The following is a 27,526-nucleotide window of genomic DNA, read 5'->3' as shown; positions in this document are numbered from 1 at the left end:
ATCTCCAGAGTGTATTTCTCTTTCAACCACTAGGACATAAAGCTTTCACAACAATGTGTTAACTTTTTTATTAGAAGTATTAAATGATTTCACATCACAAGAAACTGCCCAGTAGTGACTGCTGGCCTCAGCCCCTATGTGTTATTTAGATGTCCTGGAAAAACCTGGAAAACCTTTGAGCAGAGGAACAGTAAACACTGAAGTGTATCCATCTTTAAACAAATGCTAGATAAGCAAAAAAAAATAAGCTTATGTTGGATATTTTGCTAAAGGGGCTCTTAACTTCACGGTTAATACCACTTTACAAAAGTCAAAATGAAAAGTGTTTTATGTGAAGAAATGACTACAGGCTGTGGCCTGTCACATGCCGATATATTTAGGCCTATTAAAAGGATATTTTTAGGCGTATTAGACCTCCAGTAACCGCACAGTTAATCTTCTAAAATATCCCAATCAACCATTTAAATCAGCAGGGATAATGTGCCCAGTGTTTGAGCACAATTCAGCCTTGACTAACAATCAGGAAGGACGTGTTCCTGCAAATTACGCAGATGACGGCACAAAATTACGGACCCGACCTTTGCAGTGGTTTGTTTTCAAATTTAAAGATTTACAGATAATGTAGGACTTAGACAAAAAAATCATAACAAAAGCTGAGTTTGATCATGTGTTGACATAACTTGTTTATGTCCAGTAATTATGCACATGTATTTTATCAACGTTAAATGCAAGTGGCATCAATTTCACTTGATGCCACTTCTTTCATTATTTGGTCTAATTTTGGCTGTTGCGACCAGTGTCCCGTTGGAAAAAGTGTTAATACTATGTGCGTGCAGGAGGACCAGCACATGACAGATGGAATAGTCCCTAAGTGATTAAAAATGCATCCAATTTATTTGTCACTGTGACTAGAATCAGTGGGAATTCAGCAAATATTTTTGAACATTTATGTCAAACGAGAGGAAGCGCGCACTGGCTGGTTCTTTTCTCACTGGGGGTCAAAACGCATTATTTTAGTTTACACTGGCCTTGCACAGGAGTGTCTCAGTGTGTGGACCCAGAATAGAAGCTCTGAGCTTTACGCCACAGACTCAGATATATTTGAAATGCCTGCTCGAACACTTAGTGCTAAAGTTTGCTTAGCCATCTGAGCTGCAGATTTTTTTTAAAGTTTTTTTTTTGTTTTTTTTTTCCAGAGTCCAGATCCCTTTAAACACATAGAGAAACTGCACATAAAATATTAATATTCAAACAGAAAAACAACGTATAGCCTCGGCTATACCGCGTGTACACTGCACCGATATTGGACAAACTTGAACAGGTGACAGAATTTTCCATCTAAAATTGCAAGAGCGGATGTGCAGCTCTATGCTGCATACTTGACCTTCAGTGAGTGCGTTAGGGCCCAAGCGTCGGTCTGGAAAGGACAGCCCACCTCCAAAATACTAAACAATGAAGAAAAACGCACTATATATAGTAGGTAGTCCAAAGGAGAGACAGGAACAGTGAAAATGTGATTGAAAAACGGAGATTAAATAATAACGAGCAAATATTACTGAGCAAAATATCACCTCAGGTACACTGATAAATGATGCAAACATCCTTTACATTAATACTGGGCTATGCTGTCACGCCGTTTCAAAAATAGAAAATGAGATATAACGGGTTAAAAAAGAATAACAAAATCAAAAGGCTTGGCTACTGATTTGCAATTGTAACATCAATCCGTTTCGAAATTCTAAGATGTTTTTCTCTCTTTCCATCAGGGACAAACCGGTCTAAGAAGAATTCGGCTCTTTCAGGGCAGCAATGAAACCTTCACACTCCTTATTAAGGGCTGTTTGACGGGCGATGCTATTGAAAAACAAATTGATAAGATGGTACATTTCAGAAAAAATAGAGCTCACAGAGAACTCATTTCAAATCATGTCAAAATCAATATATGACAGTTGTGAAAGGACTGAACGATATGGATCTGTCGTGCTAACGTATCCACTCTTTCTCTATCACATTAACACTCTCCTTCAAAATTCACACACGTCCACACACTCCACACACACTTTAGCAGGAATAACATGGCTTTCTATTCCTCTAGCCAGCTTCGTACCATAAACGGCAGAGGGGTGGCGGGGGACGTAGACCACATGCCACACAAGTTCTCTGCGAAGGGCACTGTGAAGCTCACTGACCTTTGGGACGCGGAGACAGGCCGCCATAAACAGATTTAGCCAGTCTCAAAGTCAAAAGTGCTCAAGAGCAGTGAAAGCCCTATTGTAAAGACCTGCAAAGCCAACTGAGATTTCATCCTGTTTTACAATCCAAATATCTTGAGGTTGTCTGCAATGGCTACAGATTTGAGTTTGTTGTTTGTTTGTTGTTTTTTTTTGTTTGTTTGTTTAATTAATATTTATTTCCTCATATATTCTGTATAAAGTGAATTATACCAAATTAGAATACAGACAAGCAAATGTGTACTAACTAACATTAGTTGTTACACTGTGATAATTTTTTGATGTTGGGAGGAGAAGGGATGGCAGGTGAAGACGCAGGGCAATGTTCAGTGATTTGTTGGACGTGAAAGCTTAAAAACGTTCCCCGCACAAGGTTTGTCACAAGGAAATGCAAAATAAGGAGGAAGGAGGATAGAAATAGTCCACCTGAATAAAAAATCTACACAGAAAAGTCACATATAACGTCAACAGATTCGTCTGGTTTGAAGTTCAAGTTAAATCTAGGCTCCATGTTCAGATATCCGTTTGGCACCGACCAAAGACCAGACTCATGTTATTCAGTCCAAATAATCCCACCGTTTTACGCAGGAATCATCTAACTAGGCTGCAAACACAAAACACTGTTTCTATAACTTCCTCTTAGAAGCATTCACGTTGTGAGTTGTTTTGAAGCTTACATCAGTTTTCCACTTGTCAAAACGCATTGGTATAGACAAATTATGCAAATTGTTGCTGCTGTAAATTTAACTCAATACTTTCCTCAGTGACTGAGCACAAATCTACTGCCTTCTTTCTTTAACAAATCAGGGATCCTGGGTGATATCTGTTTCTCTTGTTGACTTCTCCACGTCGTAATTGTTTTGCGCATTTTTACAAGCTCAAATGCGTATAAAACTACAAATAAATAATTTAACCCCATGAAGTTATTATAATTGCTGCTCTTTAAATTTCAACAGCGCATGTGTGAGCAATGTTTCCCGAAGGCTTTTAAAGTTTTGAGAAAATATTTGTAGCATAGCTGACCTTGAGGATTTTTTTTTTTTTTTTTGTTTTGTTTTTTTTTTGTTTTCGCAAATTATGGCTGAGACACTGCAGAACAGTCAAGACCGTCATGGTGCATTTTACATCTATTATTCTCCTCTAACCCATTTAACAAGGCAACACACAAACATAAGACATTAGTTTATGTCCTTTCGTGGTCAACAGTGCGTTTGATAGGCTAAAAAGATTGGAGTTGTTATGAATGATGTCCCCTGGATGATCAAATTCAATACACGCAATTTAAGATCTCCCTATTATTATTTAATAGTCTTAGTTATTATCATATGGCAGCAAATACTTGGTAGACATACTGGGTATGCTTTGCATCAGCCTGGTGTCACTTCATAACAAATGCACAGCGTATTCCCTTGATTAAAGCGTACAAGAATGGTGTTGTCGGTGCGTAAAGGGATGCATATTAAAGCATTTCTCTTATCATACGGAGACAATTCAAATTCAGTTGCTGGTACGTCGTCTGATATACACGTGAAAATTCTTGGGAGTCATTTAATTCAAACGATTCTCCAAACCACCATGTAATCAGATGCGTAAATGTACGTGGAGAGCACTTAGCCTCATTCTGACTAGACGAAGGCTATAGTGTATACTCACAAACATTTGGCCCTGATTCTGTGATTTGTTTAGTATATTTACAGAGGTAATTTTAGACACCAGCATACTACAGCCTATATCATTTTTGATATTTGCAAACTGACGCACTGCAAAAGATCGAATAGCAGCGGGTCCGGACAGCCCTATGTCACATGGAGGACCTTACAGCTCTTATATTCATTCTACACATGTGGGCTACTGTACATATACAACACAAAAAGAATTATGCATTATGTTGATGAATACATAGGAATGGAAGTTTAGGATATAGTCAACCTAACTGGGGTGGATCTTTATAGTAGGCCTAAGGGAAACTGGCACAAACATCAGAGGCAGCAGAAACAGCATTAGCAGCGTAGCTACTGTAAGACAGAAGAGAGTAATGCAGTAAGGCTTTCAAGAACTTATCACGACACATATGACATATGTCACACTCAATCTTTGATATACCCTATCTGATAAACGTTGAAGTCTGTAATACCAAGAGGATTGTGTTAAGTATTGAGCATTTTACATGTGTGTATTTCTGTGTTGTGATCCTGGACAGACTGACTCAGGAAGGCCATTCACTGGGTCGGTTGCAAGAGCGGCTGTGCACAGTTCACTGAAAAGGCAACATCTGATCTCAACATCGAGACAGCACAACAGTTTCCAGTGAACATACTTCAGCTAACTGAGGCTGGAAGCTGTTGAGGACAAACGCATTAATGCTTGTTAGTGAGCTGATAGGAAAACACTGCACATCCCTGCATTGCTTTACACTTCCTTGCCAGCAGGGAGAGCCTTGTGGATTTTAGATATGCGTTTACTGTACAAACATCTATATGGTTTGTAAAGATGTATGCCATCTGAGAAATATTTTTTCATCTGATGTGTGTATGTATTCATAAATTTATTAATAAATAAACTACACACAAACAAAATCACACGTTTGACTCCCTAATGCAAACCAGGAAAGAGGATGCACAGTCAGTCCAAGAGGCTTGCCTATATGGAGCACTGGGGTGTAACCCTATTACTGCTTTACAGAGCTATTGCGTGTTTAGCTGCGCTGTTATAGGCTTGTAGCATAGCACTGACATTGATTAGGTCGAACTTCAAGGGAAACCACAAATCGTCAGAGGAAAATGTGAAAAAGGCATTTCTGCCTAAAACTATGCAGTTGTTGCAGATGGTTGTTGTTATTTTTCCGACTACCCTTAAAAAGGAATAATATTCAATGCAAGATGGGCTTCAGAATATGCATATGGCCGCCATTTTGGATGGTCTAGAGCCATCATATCTGCCTATAGCTTACCTTTGTATCAGAGCGGCCATAATAAAACAGGGCCAACCTGTGTGGGCTCATATTGCTTATAGTTCACAGCATGTACAATTATGTGCCAACAAAACACTCTCTCAAATGATTCCAAATGTCCCATTAATGTTCAGACCTTTATTTCACTGCGGTGGACACATGTATTTTTAAACTGTGTTACAGGTCACGTCTAATAAAATAATCCCACCAGTCAGCACTCAGAAAAGCTTATTTTAAAGCAGAACATTCAGAGAAGCAGCGCAATGACACACTGAAGTCACACCAATAAACATTTCAGTATTCTGTTTATTGAAGACCTTACGCATATACATTCATATCATTATTACTTTTACAAGACAACGTAGCAATCCTTACAAGCGCAAAGAAGGGAATGCAGTGAGGGACGAAATAAAAGAACGATAACAAACAACGACTACACTGGAACAGGGTTTCTTTAAATGTCATGTATGCGCAAATTTCTTGCATACCTTTTGATATATCCATTCTTGGCAGTATAATATAATAGGCCTACATTTCCAACCCTTACATTCACAAACAGGCTGAGGAATGCGATATTGTACAAGACGATCAATAACATAAAGCACTATTATATATCGATAAGGGATCCTAAAATAGGATGCAAATAGTAACATGTGTAATTTCATTTTACAAAGTTATACACGAGTACAAGGTAAGGAAAGGGATGACACTGAGCACATTGCAAGGAGCAAGTACATTAATTAGGCCCACAGGCCCTATGTCCTTCCACCATAATAATAATAATAATAATAATAATAATACATTCTTTGTAGAAGTTTATGTCAAAAATGTTTTAGGCTGTGTTCGCTTTTGATTTGTTCAAAAAAAAAGTATAAAAAAGTCACCTAGAGAAAAAGTGGCCCGCAGAACATGACTTATAGCTATTTCACATCTATAACATGCTGCAAATACATTTCACTGCTATAGCTTACTCATTATACATTACAGATAATGCACTGCATTCGCCCCGAATTAAGGGAGCACACTTGTAGGCCTATTATTAAATGTTCTAAATTTCTATATATTTATTTTCATTATGAGCACCAAGTTTCAGAAATGCTCTTTTAGGCCTAAAAACTTAACCCCTCCCCCTACCAGGTGCAAGGTTCGGTGTCCTTGTTTAACCAACTGGGCCTTCAAATGTAGATATAGTGTTGAATATTTCCATTACAGATCCTAGCGAGTTTAATGTAGAATATACTATTTTTTCACAATCTGGACGGGGACTTTTAATAGCAGCTCAAACCCGTATTCAAACGGTGATCTCAGTCAAATAAAGAAATGCAACTCATGCAGGATTCTGTGGTTGTTGTTAAGACAAGTTGAAAGGTAATAAAAGTAAGAAAAATAGGCTACATTTAGAAACTTGTTAGCACATGAACAAAATCGTGACAATTATTTCTTCAATGCGCAGTCATAAAGATATCGATATGGATTACGCTGCGGTTGTAGTCCTCCCTCTCCCCATGCAGACTCCCAGACTTCCTGCCCGTGACCGTGAACGTGTCCACAACGCGTGGCGAAAACTATGGAAAGGAGATGAGGATGATGCTCCTCTGGCACAACAAACTGTGGCTGTGGAAGTATTAAGCAGCCGTGAGGAGATTCTTCTTCATCAGTTCATAACCTCAGAAATTATTGCGCGGATGCGACACCAGCCTGTCTGTCAGGCCTCTGTCTTTAGAAGTTCACTGTTATTTTTTAGGCCTATTTTGAGATTTTACAAAGTGGTCCCGCTCCCTCCTTATTTTCTCTGACTAAAAAGGGAACTAAACGGATACTGTCATTATGTGTCATCCCAAACGGAGCAAGACACATTTCGACATACACGCTTTGGCGTGATATTGGGTTGCACATTTCGCATGGCTTACAATTAGGGCGAAGACTAAACTCTTGACAGAGCATGAAAACTAAGAGATGCATCTTACACAGAAAACACATTCTCACAGCTTTTTGTGCGATTATACCAAACATGGAGGCAGTCTCACTGAGAATAGCTTTGAATGCCACATAATGGCTTGTTTTGGGCTTGTGCAGCCCGCACCTTTGAGAAAAAAAAAATATCAAAAAATGTTGTGATAATTGCCTGCGATGTAAAAGATGGATAGATGAGTGCATGCACTGATAGAAGACCTATGGGAGCATAGAAGGCTTGGCTTTTACTGCCTATCGATTCACCTTCTGCCGCATCTCTAAAAGTAGGCCAAAGCTTGCTCCCTCAGCATGAGTCTCTTCTTCTTCATCCTGCGGTTCTGGAACCAGATCTTGACTTGTTGGTCGCTGAGGTTCAGACGGTCGGAGAGCTCCCTCCGCCGCTGCCTGGTAATGAACTCATTTAGCATGAATTCACCTTCTAGCTCAGCCAGCTGAAGTTTGGAATACGGTTTGCGCTTCTTTCTGGTCCGAGTGTGCATCGGGTACCACGGGGCACCTGGAGGAGGGGGGGGGAGGAGGAGGAAGGGAGAGGGAGGAGGGGTGCATACTACGGATTAGTCACCACAGTAGCAAAATCACGGTCACCTCCAAGGTTATGAGGAGCCTACAGGGGCGCCACTTGTCATGGAAAAGCTTGGATAGTTGGCTGTGTGAATTTCATTTCATTTAGCTTATACTGGAGAGCAATCAACAGATTCTATCAAGAAGTCAAACTACATTACACAGCACTGAGTTTTTCTAAAGGTGTCTGAAGCCGTGGAAAACTAAACCATTTCAGGGGGCAAAAGAAGATTTCTGTGTTTTGCCGATGACTCAAGATGTAGGGATTCTGTTTTATATTAGGATTCATAGAACTGATGTCCCTGGAAGCTGTCACTTCCTCCATACTCAACCAAACTGGATTTGTTTTGGTCTCCCCCTGGGCTGCCTGAACATATGATCTCAAATCAAATTTCCGGACCACAAGGACCACACCAATTGTGGACGAATTTTGATCATAAGTGTTTTTATTTTTCAGCCTCATCTACTGAGACCACCAGTATACAGCTGTTTGTATCACAGGAAGTTTTATTGTTGCAGTTAAAGTAGCATTAACGTGATAATTAAGCCGTACTTGCAAATACCCCTGCTTATTTGCGAGTTTCAGAGCATATTAAATGACTCTTGAGTACACAGCGACAGATATTAATTCTGTTTACGAGTCATTAAAAAGAAAACTCTCTGTTTGATGCAGTCAACCAAAGCGGCTCACCCCTTTAAATCACAGCACTAATTTGTGTATGCGAAGAGTAACGATGGCTCAAAATCAACCATCTAAGTGCCTGAAACACAGAGCCTGATCTAAACTAAAAGGAAACGCGATGACAGGACTGACTGTTTATTCAGAAGCTGGTAGGCAATATGAGTTGGTGAGGTTATCTATAACTCCACACAACCACGTTGCGAGTGGAGTATTTTAGGGCAACCCCTAGCGGCGTCTGCACACCACGCAAGTATCCTGCAGGCTAATCTAGGCTGTGAGTTGTGCATCAACACAGCGAGCGCCGATGATGGTTTAATACCGCAGGTGTACGCTATGTAGACATCTTATGAATAATGTAGACAAAGCCTACGTTTAAAATTATTGTGATTAAAAATCAGAGCACCCACCTCCGCCTGCGGCTATGTTGCTTGAATGGCTTCCCGGTGACACCAGGGTCTGTGTGTCGCTGGATGAAGGCTTGCTGCCCTCGTTGAGCAGAGAGGAGCTGGAGTCGGACTCCATTGACTGACAGGATGGCGGGTCTTGCGTTAGCTGCTCGGTCCCATAATCATATTTGGAAAAGGCGGCAGTGCTGCCAATTCCACTGTGCATCCCGTGGTCAGATGTTAGGGATGATGTGTCTCTCGCCCTATCCTCTCGTTTGAGGCTGCTGCCACCTGAACAGGTCTCCCTGTTCCCGTTGCCGTTGTTATAATAACATTTACCCTCTTCTGGTCTGGAAATTTCACACGACCGATTGAAAGAAGGGTTAATAGACACGGGGCTGCTAAAGTAGGATTGAGAGTATCCATTGCACGGCTCCGAAGGATTCCACGGAAGGGAGCAAACATTGTCCCTTCTCGGGTAGGAGAGAGACGGTAACCCCGCCAGTTGTCCCCCTGAGGCTCTAAAATTCGGAAAGTAAAATGTGTCTCCAGTGTGGATGTTTACCAAAGGTCCCACAAACCCTGGATTAAGGAGATTATGCTCGCCCATTTCCGCGGGCCCGACCAACAGCTTCTAGTTTATTGCAATCTGACATTTAACATAGTTAAACCTGGAGGGGCGCCTGATTGGTCATCCTCAAACCACGTGTCCAGGCTAACTTCTGTTACACATGGTACCACCCACTTGGTCCATCTCAGACAAAACAAAACATTAACTTCTGTATTACAGAGGTTTATATGCTTTTTAAAAATACTATAAACCTTTTATTAAAAATGTAGAATCTTGTTTTTCTTCACTTGAGTCATGCTGAGTCCAAAAGGAGCCCAGGCTGCTTCTCCTTTTACACTTGTGGAACTGTCCATGGCCTCGTTTAATATCTTTATAAGCTGGCAAAAGTTGTTTAAATGCTATTTCTTATGAAAACTATTTTTCTTGAAGGAGAGGGTGCACATGACATCTTGTTTTCTAGCAAATTATGGTTGAATTCCGTGTCATATAAAGCTGTGATGTCCCAATTTTACAAGCTTGTTTTAAGAAAAGACTGATGCTCATTGCCGCACTCTACTCATATTTACAGTAACGGGGTCAGCAGGTTGAAGCCACTGGCTCTGTAAAAGAGGACGATATTCTACAAGGTTACTTTAAGAGGGTATATTTCACATAATATTCTCTAGTACACCTCACATGAACAACTTTAACAGATACCTCCAATAAACGTTCGCAGCCAAACTCTGGTGGGATTGTTATACCTCTCACAATTCTTTTATATGAATTTTACAAGATATCAGAGGGCACTTAACTGATTCAATCAGCCGAGAGTCTCTCTGCTTTATATCTCACTAATTAGTTGATTTGTAGATGCAGTTCTGAAGACACTGAACAAATATGTAACATGCCATGCTGCAGTCAGCCCCTGTTCTGACTTTAAAAAAAAAAGGCCTTTCTCACAAACGAAAAACTTTTTCTTTTTCCACAGTGCACTTTTTTTTCTGCAGACAACTCCACCATGATATGAACGGGATGCAGGCATTCTGCCAACAGCTGGCGCAAGAATTTCTAATGTGGTCTTTGGTCATCAAACTGGCCAACCATCATCTTCAGACATATTCTTATGACTGACCTGTGCCTTTTGCAATCCTCTCCCGGGCCCACAGACTACTCATTAATTCAAAAACAAACAAAAAAAAAAGAAGAAAAAAAAGGAAGACTTTCCAAACGTGTATAGCTTTCTATATTGTACCAGTCCAGCATCAATTTTGCAATCTCAGTTTCTCTTTGTAAATTCATAATTTACCACCACCCACTCCCGACTACATGTAAGGAAGGCTAAATCAATCTATGGATCTCAAAAGTTGTCACAACTCAGCAGTGGGGAGCTGCTTATTTCTCAATCAGGGCAGTTAAAAAAGTCTGACGAGCTACATCAAGGACATATAGTTTGACACATCACTGGCACGGAATTAGAATAAGAAAAAAAAACCCTCAAGGCATAACCAGACACACAGGACGTCGCCTTCAATCCACTCAAGTTCACGACGCGGAGTCACGGTGGGTTGAACTTGATATTGAACTCAAAAACTCAATTTGAATAAGTAAAGTAGAAATTTGTATCAATAAAATAGAATAAACACATAACAGCCTTTTAGGCTGTAGCAGCTTAAAGTGGGGGCTAACAGCCCACGTCATAAAAATAATGTGGATATATTCCAAGCTGCGTCGAGAAGCATTTGTCTGATTTGAAAAACAACCTATCATCTTCCTAAACATGACACCCCGACAACAAAATAAGTGACGCGTCAAAACAAAAAAATAAAAACACTGATTTCATGAACTGATAACTAGTATCATGAAGCTGAGGGTTAACAGACATGTGCAGGGTTACAGCAGCTTGCACATGCGTGCTGAATGGCGTTAGTTGCGTGCCACAAATTTGCCAATGAAGTGTTATGTGAGAACATTAGCATTCACTTAAACATTGGTTTGGGAACGATTTGCAAGTCGGGCAATATTTGATAGCTGTATCCGTCACTTGTGACCATATATCCTACCTAACCCAAAGGCCCCGGGCCTTGCTCTAGCCCTAAATAGAAAGAAAAATATCAAATGTTTAAACTGGAGAAGCTCCTAGGAATCCGTTTCGGTTTCATTCTGTCCCTTGGACTCACTGCTTCTCCTATCACTGCACATTCTGGCATCTAGTTAGTCAGTCTCGCAATGCAGCACAACATCAATCCAATATAATATCAGTCTTATTAGGAGCATTGGGGTGTCTTGGTATCACTTCACGGCTTCTCGTGTTATTATAACAGTTACTATCAAGTGAGTGAGTAAAGTGTGGGCTTAAGTCGCCACTTTACCTCGGAGAAAGAGGCCATGTGTTGCGCCTCCTTGCCTCGTCTCTCCACGCCTCCGATCCACTGCTCACACTGATCCGCATTTCTCATTCAAACAACTGCTCGTCTGTTCAGTGCATCTTTAGCTCAGCGATGATGTCATATCAGACCGTGAGCTGCAGGCCTTGTGCTCTCATTTAGCAAAAAGAAAATCTGCTATTAAAAAAGAACTTGGTAAAGTGAGCATATAGCACTGTCAAGGTCACTGTCTAGTACACCGTCTGCTCGATATTGAAATTACCCTCCTGGAATCCACTGGTCCTGTCCAGACAGGGCAATAGCCTAAACAAAGGGCTTTTCTTCTCTTTTTCTCTCTTTGATTCTCTGCAGGCAGGTTGCCACAGTTATAGCCTTGTGCAACCCTTTTAAAGCTTCCTTCAAGGAAAACAAACCACCAAGGGAAGCCTAAAGATCCCACTAAAGTGGTAACGTCTTAGTTGAAAGGTTTGGCTGATATTTGTCATTTGTTTACTACAACAGTCCATATTTAATGCGGCTTTGCTACATAAATAACATCATCTATTCCAACGAACCCGAAGATTAAATATTTATTCTTTTACTTAATTGTTAAGGATAACCCGAATCTATCTGGAAAGAATAATAATATAGTAGCCTATAAGTTGAACTTCTACATAGAAATAGCGTATAACAAACATTTATAGTTGTAGAAGAATCCAAATTAAACATCGAAACCCCGCATTTACAGTGAAGCCCGTGCGTCATCCTATAGGCACAAACATTTGAACTTGACCGTCACTTTGTATGAAGTTATAATGCAGTAAGTTAGCACAGGCTATTTGCTCAAATAAGGAAATATTCAATTTTATTCTTTGATTCATTTAATATTAAATTAGCCTAATTTAATTCTCGATGTTAAACATGCGCATTTTCACTGTGTGTGTGTGTGTGTGTGTGTGTGTGTGTGTGTGTGTGTGCGTGCATTGCGATATGTAATCAAGAAATTCAAATGCAAATTGTTCATTCAGAATAGAAGTGCATGTGTATGTATGATCAATAAATTATTAGTTTTCAAGCCAAACTTGGGCCTAGTTTTCAGTCAGTTTGAATTTAATACTAAAGCGCATTAACACAGTGCAACTTTTCAAATAATAGTGCTGTTAAATGTGTTGAATATGTTCTCAAAGTCATATTAGCTAAAATACAAAAGAAAACAAATAATAAATAAATAAAACTGAACATCGAAACCCTGGTTATCTTTGCTGTCTACAGCTCCGACTTGTGATTTTCAGATTTTCAGATATGCTATAACTCAACAGAAGACCTGTTAAATTACACAACTATGCTTTCAGTGCTTTTAGTAAAATTTAATGCCAACAGAAATCCCAGAATATAACGGTTAGGACAGACATGGCTTTAGCTTAAACTTCTGTATTTGCTGTAGGCTACCAGCCACAGTGAGCAAGCCTATATCTTTCAAAGTTGGATAAAACTTTGGCACTAAATCAATAAGGACTGTCAACTCAATATTTCATAAATTGTCTATTGTCAAACGCACTGGAAAAAAAAGCCAACCCTTAGTTAAAAGCGTGACTGTGGAAAAAAAAAACAAATTAACTGAACTAAAGTAACCCTAAACACACAGCTGCAGCACTTCCTGATATTTTCCTCTGGTCACCACCAGAGGTTATCAGCCCCCTGTCTCATGTCTCTGGCTGACAGCGGCCTGCAGCTTTGACGCCTCCACACACAACCAAAAGCAATGCAACTTATTCTACATTTTACGTTTTCAAGTTAAAATCAGAGGCTGATTAGGGTGCAGAGAGTCTAAAAATAGTTGAAAAGATGCGGTCTGGTTATCTGAGTTTGTTCTGGCCATTCCTTTGTTCGAACAGCAAATGTTATTCCCGGGCTTGCAGGCTATTTGATTACTATGGGTGACAAGTTTAGCCAGTAAAAAATTAACTTTCAGGAAATGGAGTATATTGCAGTGCTAGGCAAACGGAATATACTTTAAGATTTTCTTTTATATTTGGGCATAAATCTATTTGAAATTTGCGTAATTAAATATTTCTGTATATGTCCATTGTGAAATGTATTTTATATTTTATCTTAAATTAAAATTCAATATTTATGTCATTTCAAAAGCAAAACTGACCTGTGGAAATACACCTACTTTTTCAAAAAATCCATATTCTACTGCTGTCATTACATTATGTTGGTTACGATTAGCCTGCTATGTGGCAAATCTCTGCTCAGACACTAAATATGCTGCTAGACAACTTTGACAATTTTAACATTTCTGTTCTAGTGTACGAAAATATCAGTTAGAGATTAGAGTTAAAATACATATATTTAAATCAGCCCAGTTTTTCTGTCAGCTTCCACCACCGCTGCGCACCCTTCACTTAGACACGAGAAAAATAATCACTTTTTTTAAAAATGAGGCAGCGAGAAATCCGCCTGTCAGTGCATATTATCCCTCATATTTCAAGTTAGTTTTGACTGTTCAATGCACAGCCTTTGTCGTCAGCTAAAAAGTCACAAAGCAAAGCCCATGTAGGCCTACTGCCATAGTAGGAAGAAAATGGCCATACCTTTAATCGTTATATTGTGGGCGACGTCGTATTATTATTTCCTCTCGCTGTGTAGACAGTATGGCTGCTTGCTGCGGATTACTGGTGTTGGTGTGAGACGTCAAAAGTCCTACCTGTCCTTCGTGGTCAATAACACACACCTCATGATGAGTGCATGAAACTATTGGTGGTTTCAGAGGCAGGGTCCAGAACAACTGCTTTTACGGGACTTCTGCAAAACACAAAAGAATAGAGCCCAAATGTTAATGCAAAGCTCTGAGTGATGGTCAGAAATGCAGGTCAGAGGATATCTCTGCACTTCCCCTTTTTTATGTATTTATGGCATGTCATTAAGTCCGGCTGTCTAGACAGGGAAATAACACCTTGTTTGCCTACAAACAAACCGCCAGCATTGGTGTCCAGCCCCCTATTTATTATTCACAATCTGCCGTGATGTCAAGGTCAAAGTGACTGCATAGTCATGGTCAAGGGTAAATCAGGAGACCCAGAACTTTCCACAAGGATAGAAAATTCAGGGAGCAGACAAACAAAAACTTGAAGTGTGACGGCTTGGATTCTAATCAACCACCTCCAAAGATCTTAAGAAGCTGGAAAAAGTGACACAGTGCAGCCAACGACTCGCCTACAGAGAAGTTAAAACAAAAAAACAAAAAAACTCGCACAATAACTGCAATTTCAGCATGATTTTTGCAAGAATAGCGACGACATTAGAATAATTAGGGTAATGTTTAGGCCTCAGACGTAAATTAATTTGACTAAAGAAAAAAAAGAGGCCGTATTTATATTAATTTGAAGACTAATCTGTGTGAAGATTTATTCAGATTAAAAAGTGAAATTACAGATTTGGACAGACAACATTAAACGAAACCAAATGTGTCTAAAACGTTTGTTTTCCAAATTATTATTTAGGCAATTTTTCTCTCAATTTTCGTATCTGTAGCTGAAATAGTCAAACTTTTGAGACATAAAGGCCTTTATACTTGATAACACTTGCTTCCTGTAGCCTATAGAAAAATAAACTTCCCGCATCCATACATGCAGTACACAAAATAGCCTATGTAAATATTATTTGTAAACAAAACTATAGACGAACTACAGACGTGATCTTCAGTGCAGCTTTGGACTGATGTTGGCGCTTTGTGTGTGTGAGCGCACGTCTATAGTCACTATTAGTACATGTTTAGAAAAGCAGAATCATGACTTGATGAATGCATCCTCAAGTTCAGGGCAGAACTCACCTGTGCTTTTTCTAAACTGATACACAGTGTGAGCAGGATAGAACCAAAATCAGCGCGGGGCTGCACGACGCATGATGTGCCGCCAAAGTAGGCTACATTTACGCAAGTATGGGGTTTGTCTTTTTAATCCACTCATTTAGACTATTGTTAATCTCTTACAGAAAGCACGACCAGCTAAATCTGAGCAAATACTTTAAATACACTGGACTGTGTCGGACTAAGAGAAAAACTCCATTGCGTTCTGGGTGCGGCTTTTGATGTTCATGCCAGACAACTAATCCATACCTGTGGAATACAGAACTGAAAATAATAATACAATAGTCTGTGGTGACACAGGAAATGTTTCTGTGAGAGCTGAGGCATCAATCGCTTGATTGGCCCGTCGGCCCGTTTGTGATGAATCTGCCAAGTAACAGGTAGGGTGCCACATCTTTGGCATTGACTTTGATTAAAATGCGGTGGGAGTTTGAGGGAAGAGTGGGACAGCTTTGGACATAGCGAGTGTCTCTCTAACCCGCCAAATGTGTTTCTCTAAAGTGATCCATTTGAAATATCAGATCCTACAAGTCTTAATATAATAGTTCTACCAGGAAACAGTAATCATGATTGATTGTGTATTTGTGTATCAGATGAGTGCCGGTGGGTTGCTGCTCACTATAAACATGCGTAATCACTGTATCATCCCTTGTTGCCATTAACAAGACTCCAGCATGTCCAATAAGTCTTAATCAAGCACTTTGCGACATCAAATCCTCTCTCGCCCACCCGCTGCTGATGCTGATTATAGACTCAGGCTGAAGAGGCAGGGCGACAGTGGTCAGAGCTTTTGATGCTTAACACCACCAATGTAATTGGAAACGAAAGGAAATGCTGCAAGGATGGTTGATTGACTTGAATATCTGAGGATTTTCATAATCATCATTTATTTATGAAACACGTTACCAGTACGTAATTCAACAGCACAATACAGTTCACATACTGAACGAAAGTAGAAATTACAGGCTTCGTACAAGGCGTGTGATCAGCTCCAATGCTACACTAACAAAGACAAAACAAAATAAAACGATTGTGCATTTATGTGTAATACTCACTGACTTTTAATGGTTTACAATCATTCCAGTTGCATGACAGAATCCTTCACCGATAAAGGAAAACATACAGGTTTTGGGATATTCCAGTTTACAGTTCTGCCATACTAGATAATATGAATTAAATAAGGCATTGCACTATACAGATTAACAACATAGCAGCCTTTGTTTTACCCCAGGCTTAAGAGAACATGCCCCACACAGAGGAACATAGCTTTTGAAATTCAGAGGAAATTTCATCAAAATGATTCTTTCTCCCGAAAGTCCCCTCTGTGAGATTTTTGTTGAAGCTGTTTAAGTCTCAAGTTCAACGTGTCATTATGCCACAACAATTCTTGTCCATATGACGATTTTCTTTCTAAAATGACACCAAACGAACCGTCTCCTCTGTTTTGATCTGCCAGTTGCAAGTCTTAGAAATGTCATCAGTCCTTTTGAGATTTGGCTTGAAAAAAAAAAAAAAAAGAAAAGGAAAACACGCAATACTTGTCTTTGAAATACAGATATCATTTTAAATATTATATATTTATATATGTACATTCATATAAAACAAATGCGAAGTGAATTTTCAATATTTTCACAGTTTTTAGAGCATCCTCTCTAACTTGAAAACAGGGGGCGTGGTGGCATGGTCGATGAAGATGATGGAACTTAAATTAAAAAACACTCAGCCAAAATGTTTTTCAGCCACGGTTTTCGATGCAAGAGGTAAACATATGGCGTGATGTTTTGGAAGGTATGAGTTGCAGTTTGAAGGAGGTCGCTGATCTTATCAAGTGGTGTGCATGTGATTGCTCTTGGATTTACTGACAAATTTCTTCTCCTTGACTCGCCGGTTTTGGAACCAGATGGTGACTTGACGCTCTGAGAGGTTGGTGGCGGCCGAGATGCGCCTTCTCTTGTCTTTGGTGATGAATTTGCTGGCTGCATACTCTTTCTCCAGCTCCTTCAGCTGGATCTTGGTGTAAGGGACACGCTTTTTACGCCCACGACGGTAACTGCTGACCTCAGGCTGCAATGGCACAACATCTGCAAGAAAAGAAGGAAATTTAGAGGAAAATATAAGACTAAAGATTTTGCGCGAAAAGAACGCAATGTTTCGCTTCACAAACTCAACAGTACTGCAGCTGAAAGGACCAGTCTACTTCTGAAGCAAACTGGAAAATGTTTAGGGTTAAACGCTGACTTCAGCGGAAAGAAAATAAGAAAGCATTTTTCAAATAACCTAATTTAATTCTCTATGTCGACCCTGCCCATGTTCCCTCTCTCTCTGTATGTATGTGTGTGTGTGTGTGTGTGTGTGTGTGTGTGTGTGTGTGTGTGTGTGTGTGTGTGTAGGTGGGGGTGGGGGATGGAGGGGTACACAACTGCAGATACGTTGTTGCAGTCAGGATCTCAGGTGTACTGCACCTGACATATAGGGACGCAATTGTGAAAACATGTAAGCGAGTGAGCTAATGTAGAATATCTCATTTCTTTCTGTAAAGCAACAATCGCTGTCCATTCACAGCCACTACAACTGTGCATTGTTTCCGGTGGCCAGTGATCATTTTTCCTTTAGCCTGCTTGTCAATACTTAATCTGCTGGTTGCCTATCTACTAAACTATAAACTATACAGCAAACCTTGTTAATTGTATCTTAGATAAATCTCTGGTAGATAGCCATGTTTAATTAAACTGCGGGGCAGATTTAAGTATAAGCTACAGTAAGTCTCTGTAGAAATACTGGTTGGAAAACACAAGTAAGAATCTGGAAATTAAACTAACAACAATTGAATACATCAAGTTTTGAATAATCATAAATTGTATTGAATGCCATCTAAGTCAAAGTTCACAATGCTTACACAGTTCCCTGATTTTTTTTCCCCCCCTGATAGATGTAGTCGTCATGTTTTCCACTGTGTTCTTCAAAATATTTTAAAACCCACAAACCCCTTTAGCAGCCTTTCAGCCTATTTGTTCAGGTAAGCAGAGTTCTGGATTACACCCCTCCGCCAAGACTGGAGCTGAGAGCAAGACAGCCAATGAGAAACATGACAGGACAAGTATGGCAATACCTTGAGAAATAGTGGCAAGTTGTGAGACATGACGCTTTTTACCCCCGTGTAATTTCACAGTCAGTGGTTGAGAATTTTTCTCTACAGTTTATGTACACATACGATTATGGCATCTGCATTTAGGCCAGTGGACATTCAAACACTATCTTCATCACATCTATGTTATATATTACATATTACACATAAAACTAACATAAAACTAACTGAGTAGTCCTCGTTGTTTTTGAAGCTGTTTTAAAGCGAAATAGTTCCGTGAATGTGTGTGTCAGTTTGAGTGTGTGTGTGTGTGTGTGTGTGTGTGTGAAGAAGACATGGGGAAACGCGCGCTTGTGTTTTTGCGCATGTGTGCGCGCGCATTTGACTGCGTGCCCGTGCTTGCGTGGCTTGCTCGTGTGTATTTTCAATATAAAAAGGGGGGCAAATGTTGCGTGGGAAGTTCAGTCGAGATCCGAGACCATCTATATCCATGGAATTAAAATACTTTCAGATTTCACAAAGATAATAAACCCTTGTGGTAAAAAGAAGCAGTCTAGTAAACACTCTGTAAACTGCATACTGGTCGGGCCCCTGAGTCCATTATCAAATATCATGCATGTTGTGTGATAGTGACGCTGAAGGCGAGCCTGAATTATACAAGTAACTGATAAATGGTTGTGGCCGAGGTCTGTGTGCAAGGAAAATGTTTGACAAATGAATCCTCATATGCAAAAGACTGAACACATCGCTGGGCGCTGAGATTTATTGGTACAATCCAAACACAGTAGGCTAGCTTAATCACTATATTGTCAAACAGAGGGCAAAGGTTTGCGCTTGGTGTCCCTTTATATTCTACGTTACTAAAACTCATCATATGACTTAAAAGGGAAAAAAGCCCTGAAAATAACTGAAGAAAGCAAATGTTGCGTTTCTGAACTTATATTAACCGTTAAAATGCCTTTCAGCTGAAAAGCACCTTGAAGTCACAATTCTGATCGTTTTTACGCACACATTTAAGAAAATGCATCGCCGTTTGTTTAATGTCAAACTGGAGAATATGACTGCCTATAATCCTAGAGGCCATAAAGGACATTTGATAACTGACATGGGGATTGACAGTTGTGTGTTTATTCAGCACATTTAGTGTTTCCCTGACTTCCTGGTAAGTTGATATTGGCACTTTAAGACGGTAAAATTCACAGACTAAGCAGTAACAACTGAGCACAGTAAGATTATCTGACCAGCCTATATTTAAATATCTTTCTTAATGTGATGACACAGCTATCAAAAGCCTACCAGCCGCTGGACTAACATATGAATTCCAGTTTGTTGGAGACATCTTTTTTTTTTTTTTTTTTTTTTTTTTTTTAAAGTTAAACAGAATTTTTCCATACCTGGGAAGGGTGATTTCCAGAGATGAGTTGACTGCGTTTGCTCTTTGGAGCAGTACACCTGCCCATCCCAGCCATTGGAGAGAGCCCAGTGCTGGTAGCCCTCCATGGGGATCAAGGCGTCGTGTCGCGGTTCAGGATGGGCACTGATACTAGGCACCACCGACACGTCGAGGTATCCAGGGACAGCCTGATAAGAGCTGGCGAAACTCGGATAGAAGGCAAACTCTTTCGCCCTGGTAGACAGTTCTTCCGTGGGCAGCGCTGTGCTGGGCTCGGCATATTTTTCTGCGGGATGGTACGAGCAAGGCTTCTGCTGCAAGTTCACGTTGTGAGAATGAGATAATCTACAGCCGTAATATGGGTTTCCAAAGGGATAACCGTAGCTCAAAGATGCGCTGGATGATGTTTGGGGAGCGGGACACTGCCGGCCGGTGTCTGGGGAGGAAATATCCGAGTAGACGGAGCCCTGGTGGGTCGCTATGGTGCCAGAATGTCGTCCTAGCGCGGGGTGCGACATCAGGTCCCTGCAGTGGGTCGCAGGGCAATTACCGCTTAGTCCCTCCATTGTTTGGCTTTTATTCTGGTTGTTTTCATTCGGGCTTTTTTCATAAACGTACATCAAGGTGTCCGCCCAGCGTGGATGCAGAACCAGCGAAGTCGTCATATCAGGGGCTGCCGATGCTTTTTAAAAGTCGACTACTCCAAGACGGACACCTCATTTCCAACTACATTTTACACCAAGCGCATGCGCACACAGGGCCCTCGTGTGTCCACTTCATTAAGAATCTGGCACGTGATACGCTAACAAGTCCTATGAGATTGGGCTTGTGAGTTGGGGCAGAGCAGCCCTTTAAAGACCCACTGCCTCACATGTCACAGTTTTTTCCTGCAGAATACCGAGTCATATCATTGGCTTAAATCACCAGGACCCGCACCCTTAAAGGGGAGTTTGGATACTTTTAAGATTGTGGCAAACGAAAACAACCTGTGAAATTTGGCCGACTGCAAGGACTGACAGAGAACATAATCGGCTATGATACATGTCACAGTTGGTAGCCTGCATGGAAAATAAAAAATACATATTTCTAATTAAATCTTTTAAACGTATCTTTCAACTTGCTTCCTGAGGCGCTGGAGCGCAAACTTTGTGTCTGATTTGGTTTACTGCTGGGTGGAAGCATATCTTCCGGCTGAGGCTTAGTTTGATTATTATGAGTATCCTAGTAATAAACAACAAACGATTAAATCTGGAATCCCTGGTCTGTAGTCAATTTAATGTCTATCATATAACAATACATACAGAAAATATAGCGTTGTCAAAGCAAATACATCTGTAAACCGTCCAGTCTTATCAAGACTGCTTTTTTGAAGGACGCAACTCTTTTAAACCTGTATCTAACTTCCACTGGATCACCTATAATATGCTGAGATGAGATACTGTGACTAAACCTGGTTGTGAAGTATTACTTTTCAACATGACAAGATAACCTAATAATGTCGCCTTCCAGGCGTTGATTCTGATGAAGGTAAACAGAGCAGATGAGAACTTTTTGGCATGGCGCGATTAATTTTTGTTTAGGCAACCAAGTCAGGTAAAGAAAAAAATATCTATAGGGTGTATGTATCTGTGTGTGTTTGAGTGTGTGTGTGTGTGTGTGTGTGTGTGAGGGAGAGAGAGAGAAAGAGAAAGAGAAAGAGAAAGAGAGAGAGAGGGAGAGAGAGAGAGAGAGATGCAGAACTAGGAGTAAGTTGAATGTCGTTTTAGCTCTGCAGTAACAGCCACAGGACAAGGTGATAGTCATTCCAGGTAAGATATCGTCCATGCACATTACATTTCAGTACAAAGTCTATATTTAATGTGAAAAAATAATTACAGTAATAACCTACAATGAATGATCGCCTCCCTTAATTTACTATACAACCATTTCCGCAATATGTTTGGACAAAGATAGGCTCCGTTGTAATATTCTCGGTTAGGCCCAAAAGCTTTTTAAACCATAACGTGACAATTAAAATGACTATTAAACGGCTTCATGTGATGTTTTGTTTGACTGGGCTGTTCAGTCATGCCATACAAGTGGATGCTGACGCTTCCAGGCGAAAATAAGAACAAGGGATCGCTTTCAGCAGGACCTTATTTAATTAGACAGCACAGTAGATATGCGGATCTTTTCCTCACAGGAAATCTTGGCTCCACTATTTTACCCGCGTCTTCCTTCAGATTTGAAGGGCTGGACAATGGCTTAAAAATTCAATCCGTCTTTTTAGTTCATCTCGTGACCAGGCCTTATAATCACAGCAGTTGCAGAAACCCTCTATTCCACTCCCTTTAAGCACTTAAAAAAACAAACAAAAAAAAAACATCCCACTTTATATTATCCCACTTCTGGGATAATATTTAAAAATGACTGTTTTTTAGTTTGAAATATTACCGATGGGATAGGCCAACAAAGTATCCACAAAACATGCTTTTTATGATGCCAATCCCATGAGTCACTGAGCAGGCTGCAAGCTGCCCCACGAAAGGAACCTAGTTAATCAACATTTTTGCACTGCTGAGCTTCCTTGGGAATAATCAGGCTACCGTTGTGTATTTGTATACTAAGGAAGCTAGTTCCCTGTCCTTCCTCGGACAGAGACTATAGTTCTTTTGTCTCAAGGAAATTACAGCAACGAAGGGCTCATCCAAACGGCAGCTGCACGGAAGTCCAAGGTCAAGGTAAAAAAACGCAGACAAACAGGGTCGTAATGAGAGTCTAGACAGACAAGAATGAACTTCACACTAGAGTATGCATGCAAACTAGCTGTTATTTAGAGACCCTCACTCTAAAATATTTGCTGTGTGTAAAGAGAGGGAGAGAACTCCTAATAATCCCTGGTGTTTTATTTAAAGGACCAGGAATCTGACAGCTTTTGCGCAGCAGGAAACCGGCTCATTCCAAACGAACATATTTTCCATGAAGGCTCAGACCTTAGGAGATGAGCTGTTTTTTGAGGATTTATAAATCACAGTAGCCTATGTTATTATTAGTTTGGTGCATTTTGTTTTCACTCCACCTAAATTGCACATTGTATCCAAATGTTTGCAGATTATGGTTATAGTTTCGCCCTCAGGAATACACGGATGATGTAGTGTTTGGTGGAATGGGCGGCAAAGTCTCAGACATAATAGTTCAAGTTGTTAAATTTAGAGAGAAAAAATTACTATGATTTCCTTATGTTGCATTTTATGTTGCAAGAACCGTAACTCAAATTTTAAGCCTGTTTGTGGTTTTCTCCCAAACTGAAAAATAAAATATAGATTTTTAAAAAATATTCTAATGTTTCAGGAAAGAGAATAATAATATAAATTAGCCAAACATCTTAAATATGTAAAGTATTTCCTCTGTTTTAGCTTTTGCAAGAACTAATATTGTCGTAATACAGTTATGGTGACAGCAGATACATTAGCTCAATATTAAATATTAAAGTGTCTGGCGCATTTCCACCACAGCAACATTTCCTGAGACATCAGCTCCACACTCTTGCACCAGAAAACATGCCAGCGACGACACTTTAACCAGTGGGTCAGTACCACGCCCTGCAAAAAATAACACACAATGAAGTCTAAAAGATATCAAACTTTATTTGTTACCTTTTTTTTGTTATTATCTTACACTGACGGTGGACAGGCTGTAGACACACAGGTGGATTATTAAAGGATGAAATTTGATGTTTAAAGTTAAGGCATACTGGACTTTCACATTTGTTTGATATTTGATGTTACCGTCCAAACTACCCATGAACCTGATATTTAGAAATAAATAAATAAACCATTGATACACAAGACCGCTAATTGATATGAAGGTTAATGTTTTCTCACCCATAAACCACCTCAAAGTTTTACTTTGAGGCGGAGATGCTGTCTGTAGGATATAAATTTGTAAATCTTTACTCAGGCTACAAGGAGCAAACTGAAATGGAATTAATTTGCTTGGTTTAAACGTTCATTTATTCAATATAGATTGTAACACAGTTCCAACAACTCTACCAGCAATAAGTAGCCATAGGCGAAAGGCAAAACTGCAGATCAATAATAGTAGTGTAGTTGTCAATATTATTTAACCCCATTCCATAACTAAATGAAATGCAAGTACTGTTAGGTCAAATGCTAAAAACCTATCAGTGGGTGTCACTGAAACAACACAGTATCATCACAGACTTTTACATTAATATCAAGTAAAAAGTGCTGCTGTGACAGTTTTCGTACATTGGAAGTGTTTTAAACTTAATGGTGGGGGTCGGCTATTACTCTGCACCTATTTCTCAGCATTGCTACAGTGTCTGGTGAAAGTGAACTGCACAAGAAAAAGAAAAAAAAAACACCACCAAAAAGAAAAAAAAAAAAAAACTTAAATAGCCTATTCGTCTGATTTCATTTGAAAAAAAATATTTTTCTTAAAAAGCGTAAAAAAAAAACAATCTGCCAGGATGACTGCAATATTTTCACTGCGGTTACACTTATTTCAGGAACTGTTAATAGAAACAACGATCAGTATCTTGATAACCAGCTATGATGTGTTGCTGTAAATATCTTGACAACCAGACATCATGTCCTTCCAGACAGGCCCCGTCAGACCGAGAAAACCCGTCTGATGCGGGAGGTTTGTGGGGGAGGGGAAGCATCCACCCCTATACAAATGCTGCCTACCTGCGGATTCTGCTCTCAGGAACTGACTGCATGTGCACATGACCGAGCCAATGGAGCTTATGCAAGCAGAATATGCCCTTACACGCATAGTGTAGTCTATATGTGTCGAATTTGATCCTGATGAAAAATCAAATAACTCTTACTGAAATAAATGACGACACATTGACCAACAAGACCAATGGAAACAAGTGAAATTATCTATTTGTCCGTTTTTCTTTGCCATAATTTGGGGACAGGCTATTGGCCACATCAATATACCTAAGTGACAGAAATCTCCGTGTCCCTTACCTATATGTATCTCAATAAGCTTAATGTCAGAAAATATCATCAAAAATGAATGTAATTACTTCTCAAACATCATCTCACCGGTCTTGAGAATGATCCAAGTCCCTGGGTGTAAAGATTCTGAAGAGGCGATGTAGCGATCCAAGAATGCGTTGACAGCTTACAGGTAGAGCCTGCGCTATGCATACTGAAATCAGGTTGCGCTTATGTTTACGAGTTTCAAGCCGGCTCCAGGCTTAGCTTTGAGATCAAACCATTTCTATAATCAAAGTAAAACATCAGGTAATTTCGCCAGACAATGGACTATGTCAACCAAAACAATCAAACAGATTTGCGCTCTCTGACAGTATAAAGGCCAGTTAGTCCTGCTCATTTTCAAAATGAGGATTCAGAGATTTTAGTAAATGAACGCGTCAAACTCAGTGGAATAAACTTTGGACCCAAAAGCTGTTTGGACTAATTGAATGGACCAAAATCTGAATGTAGCGCCTACATAAATCTCATAGTAAATCAAGACTGATGTGCATTTGCATGTTGCGCCTGTGAGTCATGCGTTTCGCATTGAGGCTTGTGTTCATGCAAATTTATCATTTGCAAATGGTGAATTTTCACTTCCTTTTAATAATTTCTATTACTTTATTTTGCCAGTGTGTCTATCCCTTGACCTGTGTGTGTGTGTGTGTGTGTGTGTGTGTGTGTGTGTGTGTGTGTGTGTTTGTGAAAGAAAGCGGGCTGTTGTTCAGCAGGCAGGGGAGCAGAGAGCAGTCCACTGTCATGAAAACATTCCTACAAAACTAAAACGGCATCTCAATCTGGTGTTTTCCCGCTCTGGCTGGCTTTAATTTACGATCAAAAGTGTTCATAATCGTAAAAGCCAAAAGAATTGGCATCTATGCCAACAGTCAGGGCGTTGGAAAGCATGTGATTTTGTCAAGAAAATCCCAGAACGAGGTCTGAAATACATAACTAGGGTAGTGCACAGTGTTGGTGCGAGGGTTAAACACAATGAGCTGGTTATACATAGAGTCATGAGAGACATTTAAACACAATCATTAACTTGCGTAGATTACTGTGAGCATTTTGTTGCCTATTTCACCTCGCAACCAGACTCATGCCGCAGTTCTCATAGGATCTTGCTGCATGTGCGTGAACACGCTCAGAAAGGTCCAACACTAGTGTGCTGCAAGTGTGGCTCCTAACGAACACACAGTCCGCAGCAGCAGCCTCTTAAGTTTTCACAAAACACAGCTTCTACAACTCTGGGCGCTGGTGTCGTGTTTGCCAAGCAAAACTGAAATTATCTTAACCATTCGTGAAACGACATACAGTGAATAGAGGAGACAAAAAGTGTCGAGTTTAGGCCGTACAGAGGTATGGGGGGAGTATCTCCCCCCCCAGACTCACTTTACCCACCAACACCTTCTTCTATATGCAAAATAGACTTCTTAATCCTTAGGAATTTAACAGATGTGCAGTGCAGCACATCTATGAAAAGCAGAGGCTTTAAAACGAGAGATTACGGCTTCTGTGGAATTCAGGAGATTTCTGTTGATGTTGGTGGAGAGTATCTTTATGATAATCACCAAGAGGTTTGTCCATCTTTTAATTTACCACTGATAAATTATAGTAATATAGTGGTTGTGTGTTAGGAGGCTGATGAGAACGGATGTACAAAAAGACTATCTACACTACACTTTAGGCCTAATTTACCTCGGATTTGACTCGTTTAACCTCACCCAGAGCAGGTAGACTGGAAGAAGATGGCTGTGGGTTAACCGCAAAATAAAGCAGGCCAGGCGGAGCCGCGCCCAGAGGACGGAGGGCAGGCTGGCAAACCACCGCTACAGCCAGGCCAGAGTGGATTAACAAAATACAACACAGGCTTCACAGGCTTGATACAGCCTTTCTATTTACTGTACTGTCGTATTGTTATTAAAATGTCACTGGTACATGGTACTTGATGCTGAAAGTAAGCTTTAGCCAGATTTGAGAGCAAGATATTTTTTTTGCGTCAACATGGAATGGATTAGTAGTTTCCAGTTTGGAAAAAAAGCCGTGGACTGCTATTATTAGTTAGGAACACCACGTCGGTGCACTCGCACTTTGCAGGACGTCTTACAATTTAGAAAACAGGCTATATGAGCATGAATAAACAAATTAATATACATATTCAGTGATTCAATACGCTGGTAATTATAATTGCTACACAGTAATAACAACTTTTATAGTAATAGTCTACAAGTTGACATAATCAAGTATTTTTTGGTATTATAATGTGCAGGCTATAAAGTTGGAAATGCGCACAGCCATAAGAAAATACGCATCTGTTCCGCAATGTCAGCAAATGAGCCAGTTCACTAAAGACAAAATATTTTTGATTCCACATTTTTGACAGAAAGTAGTGTAAAAAGATATATTTGCTAGGATCGGGACACCAACATTATCAAGTCATGTCTCGTCAATATTGTGAGCCAAACGCCGTCCTCTTTTGATATCTTAATGTG

At 40.0% G+C, this 27,526-nt stretch overlaps 3 protein-coding genes across 3 annotated transcripts in view; all 3 read right to left on the bottom strand.

Moving 5' to 3' along the window:
* hoxc11a (homeobox C11a) overlaps window positions 1-27,526 on the bottom strand; it is a 78,469-nt gene that overhangs the window by 7,288 nt on the left and 43,655 nt on the right. Inside the window, exon 5 of the transcript XR_011690840.1 lies at window positions 14,295-14,505. The gene's annotated coding sequence lies outside the window, so the exon portion shown is untranslated. The remainder of the gene's footprint in view (window positions 1-14,294; window positions 14,506-27,526) is intronic.
* hoxc12a (homeobox C12a) lies at window positions 5,468-11,133 on the bottom strand. The gene is made up of 2 exons (XM_071476261.1): window positions 8,806-11,133; window positions 5,468-7,651 (listed from the first exon to the last, which is right to left on the bottom strand). Exons 1-2 carry the CDS (start codon window positions 9,392-9,394, stop codon window positions 7,413-7,415), a joined length of 828 nt encoding a protein of 275 aa, XP_071332362.1. The 5' UTR covers window positions 9,395-11,133; the 3' UTR covers window positions 5,468-7,412.
* On the bottom strand, window positions 17,243-20,821 carry hoxc13a (homeobox C13a). The gene is made up of 2 exons (XM_071476257.1): window positions 20,048-20,821; window positions 17,243-17,649 (listed from the first exon to the last, which is right to left on the bottom strand). Exons 1-2 carry the CDS (start codon window positions 20,709-20,711, stop codon window positions 17,393-17,395), a joined length of 921 nt encoding a protein of 306 aa, XP_071332358.1. The 5' UTR covers window positions 20,712-20,821; the 3' UTR covers window positions 17,243-17,392.

This window comes from Trachinotus anak, unplaced genomic scaffold, assembly GCF_046630095.1.
Source record: "Trachinotus anak isolate AG129_WGS33_773 ecotype Australia unplaced genomic scaffold, CSIRO_AGI_Tana_v1 ptg000004l, whole genome shotgun sequence".
Lineage (NCBI taxonomy): Eukaryota > Metazoa > Chordata > Actinopteri > Carangiformes > Carangidae > Trachinotus > Trachinotus anak.
This window is presented reverse-complemented; position numbering and strand designations above follow the sequence as displayed.

Bases quoted from the DNA above. Each gene is read 5' to 3' on its own strand.
- hoxc12a (XM_071476261.1), bottom strand. From the start codon at position 9,394: ATGGGCGAGCATAATCTCCTTAATCCAGGGTTTGTGGGACCTTTGGTA. The intron at 7,652-8,805 runs GTGGGTGCTCTG...CCCCTCCTCCAG, and splicing joins CAACATAGCCGCAGGCGGAG to GTGCCCCGTGGTACCCGATG.
- hoxc13a (XM_071476257.1), bottom strand. From the start codon at position 20,711: ATGACGACTTCGCTGGTTCTGCATCCACGCTGGGCGGACACCTTGATG. The intron at 17,650-20,047 runs GTATGGAAAAAT...CTTTTCTTGCAG, and splicing joins CTGGAAATCACCCTTCCCAG to ATGTTGTGCCATTGCAGCCT.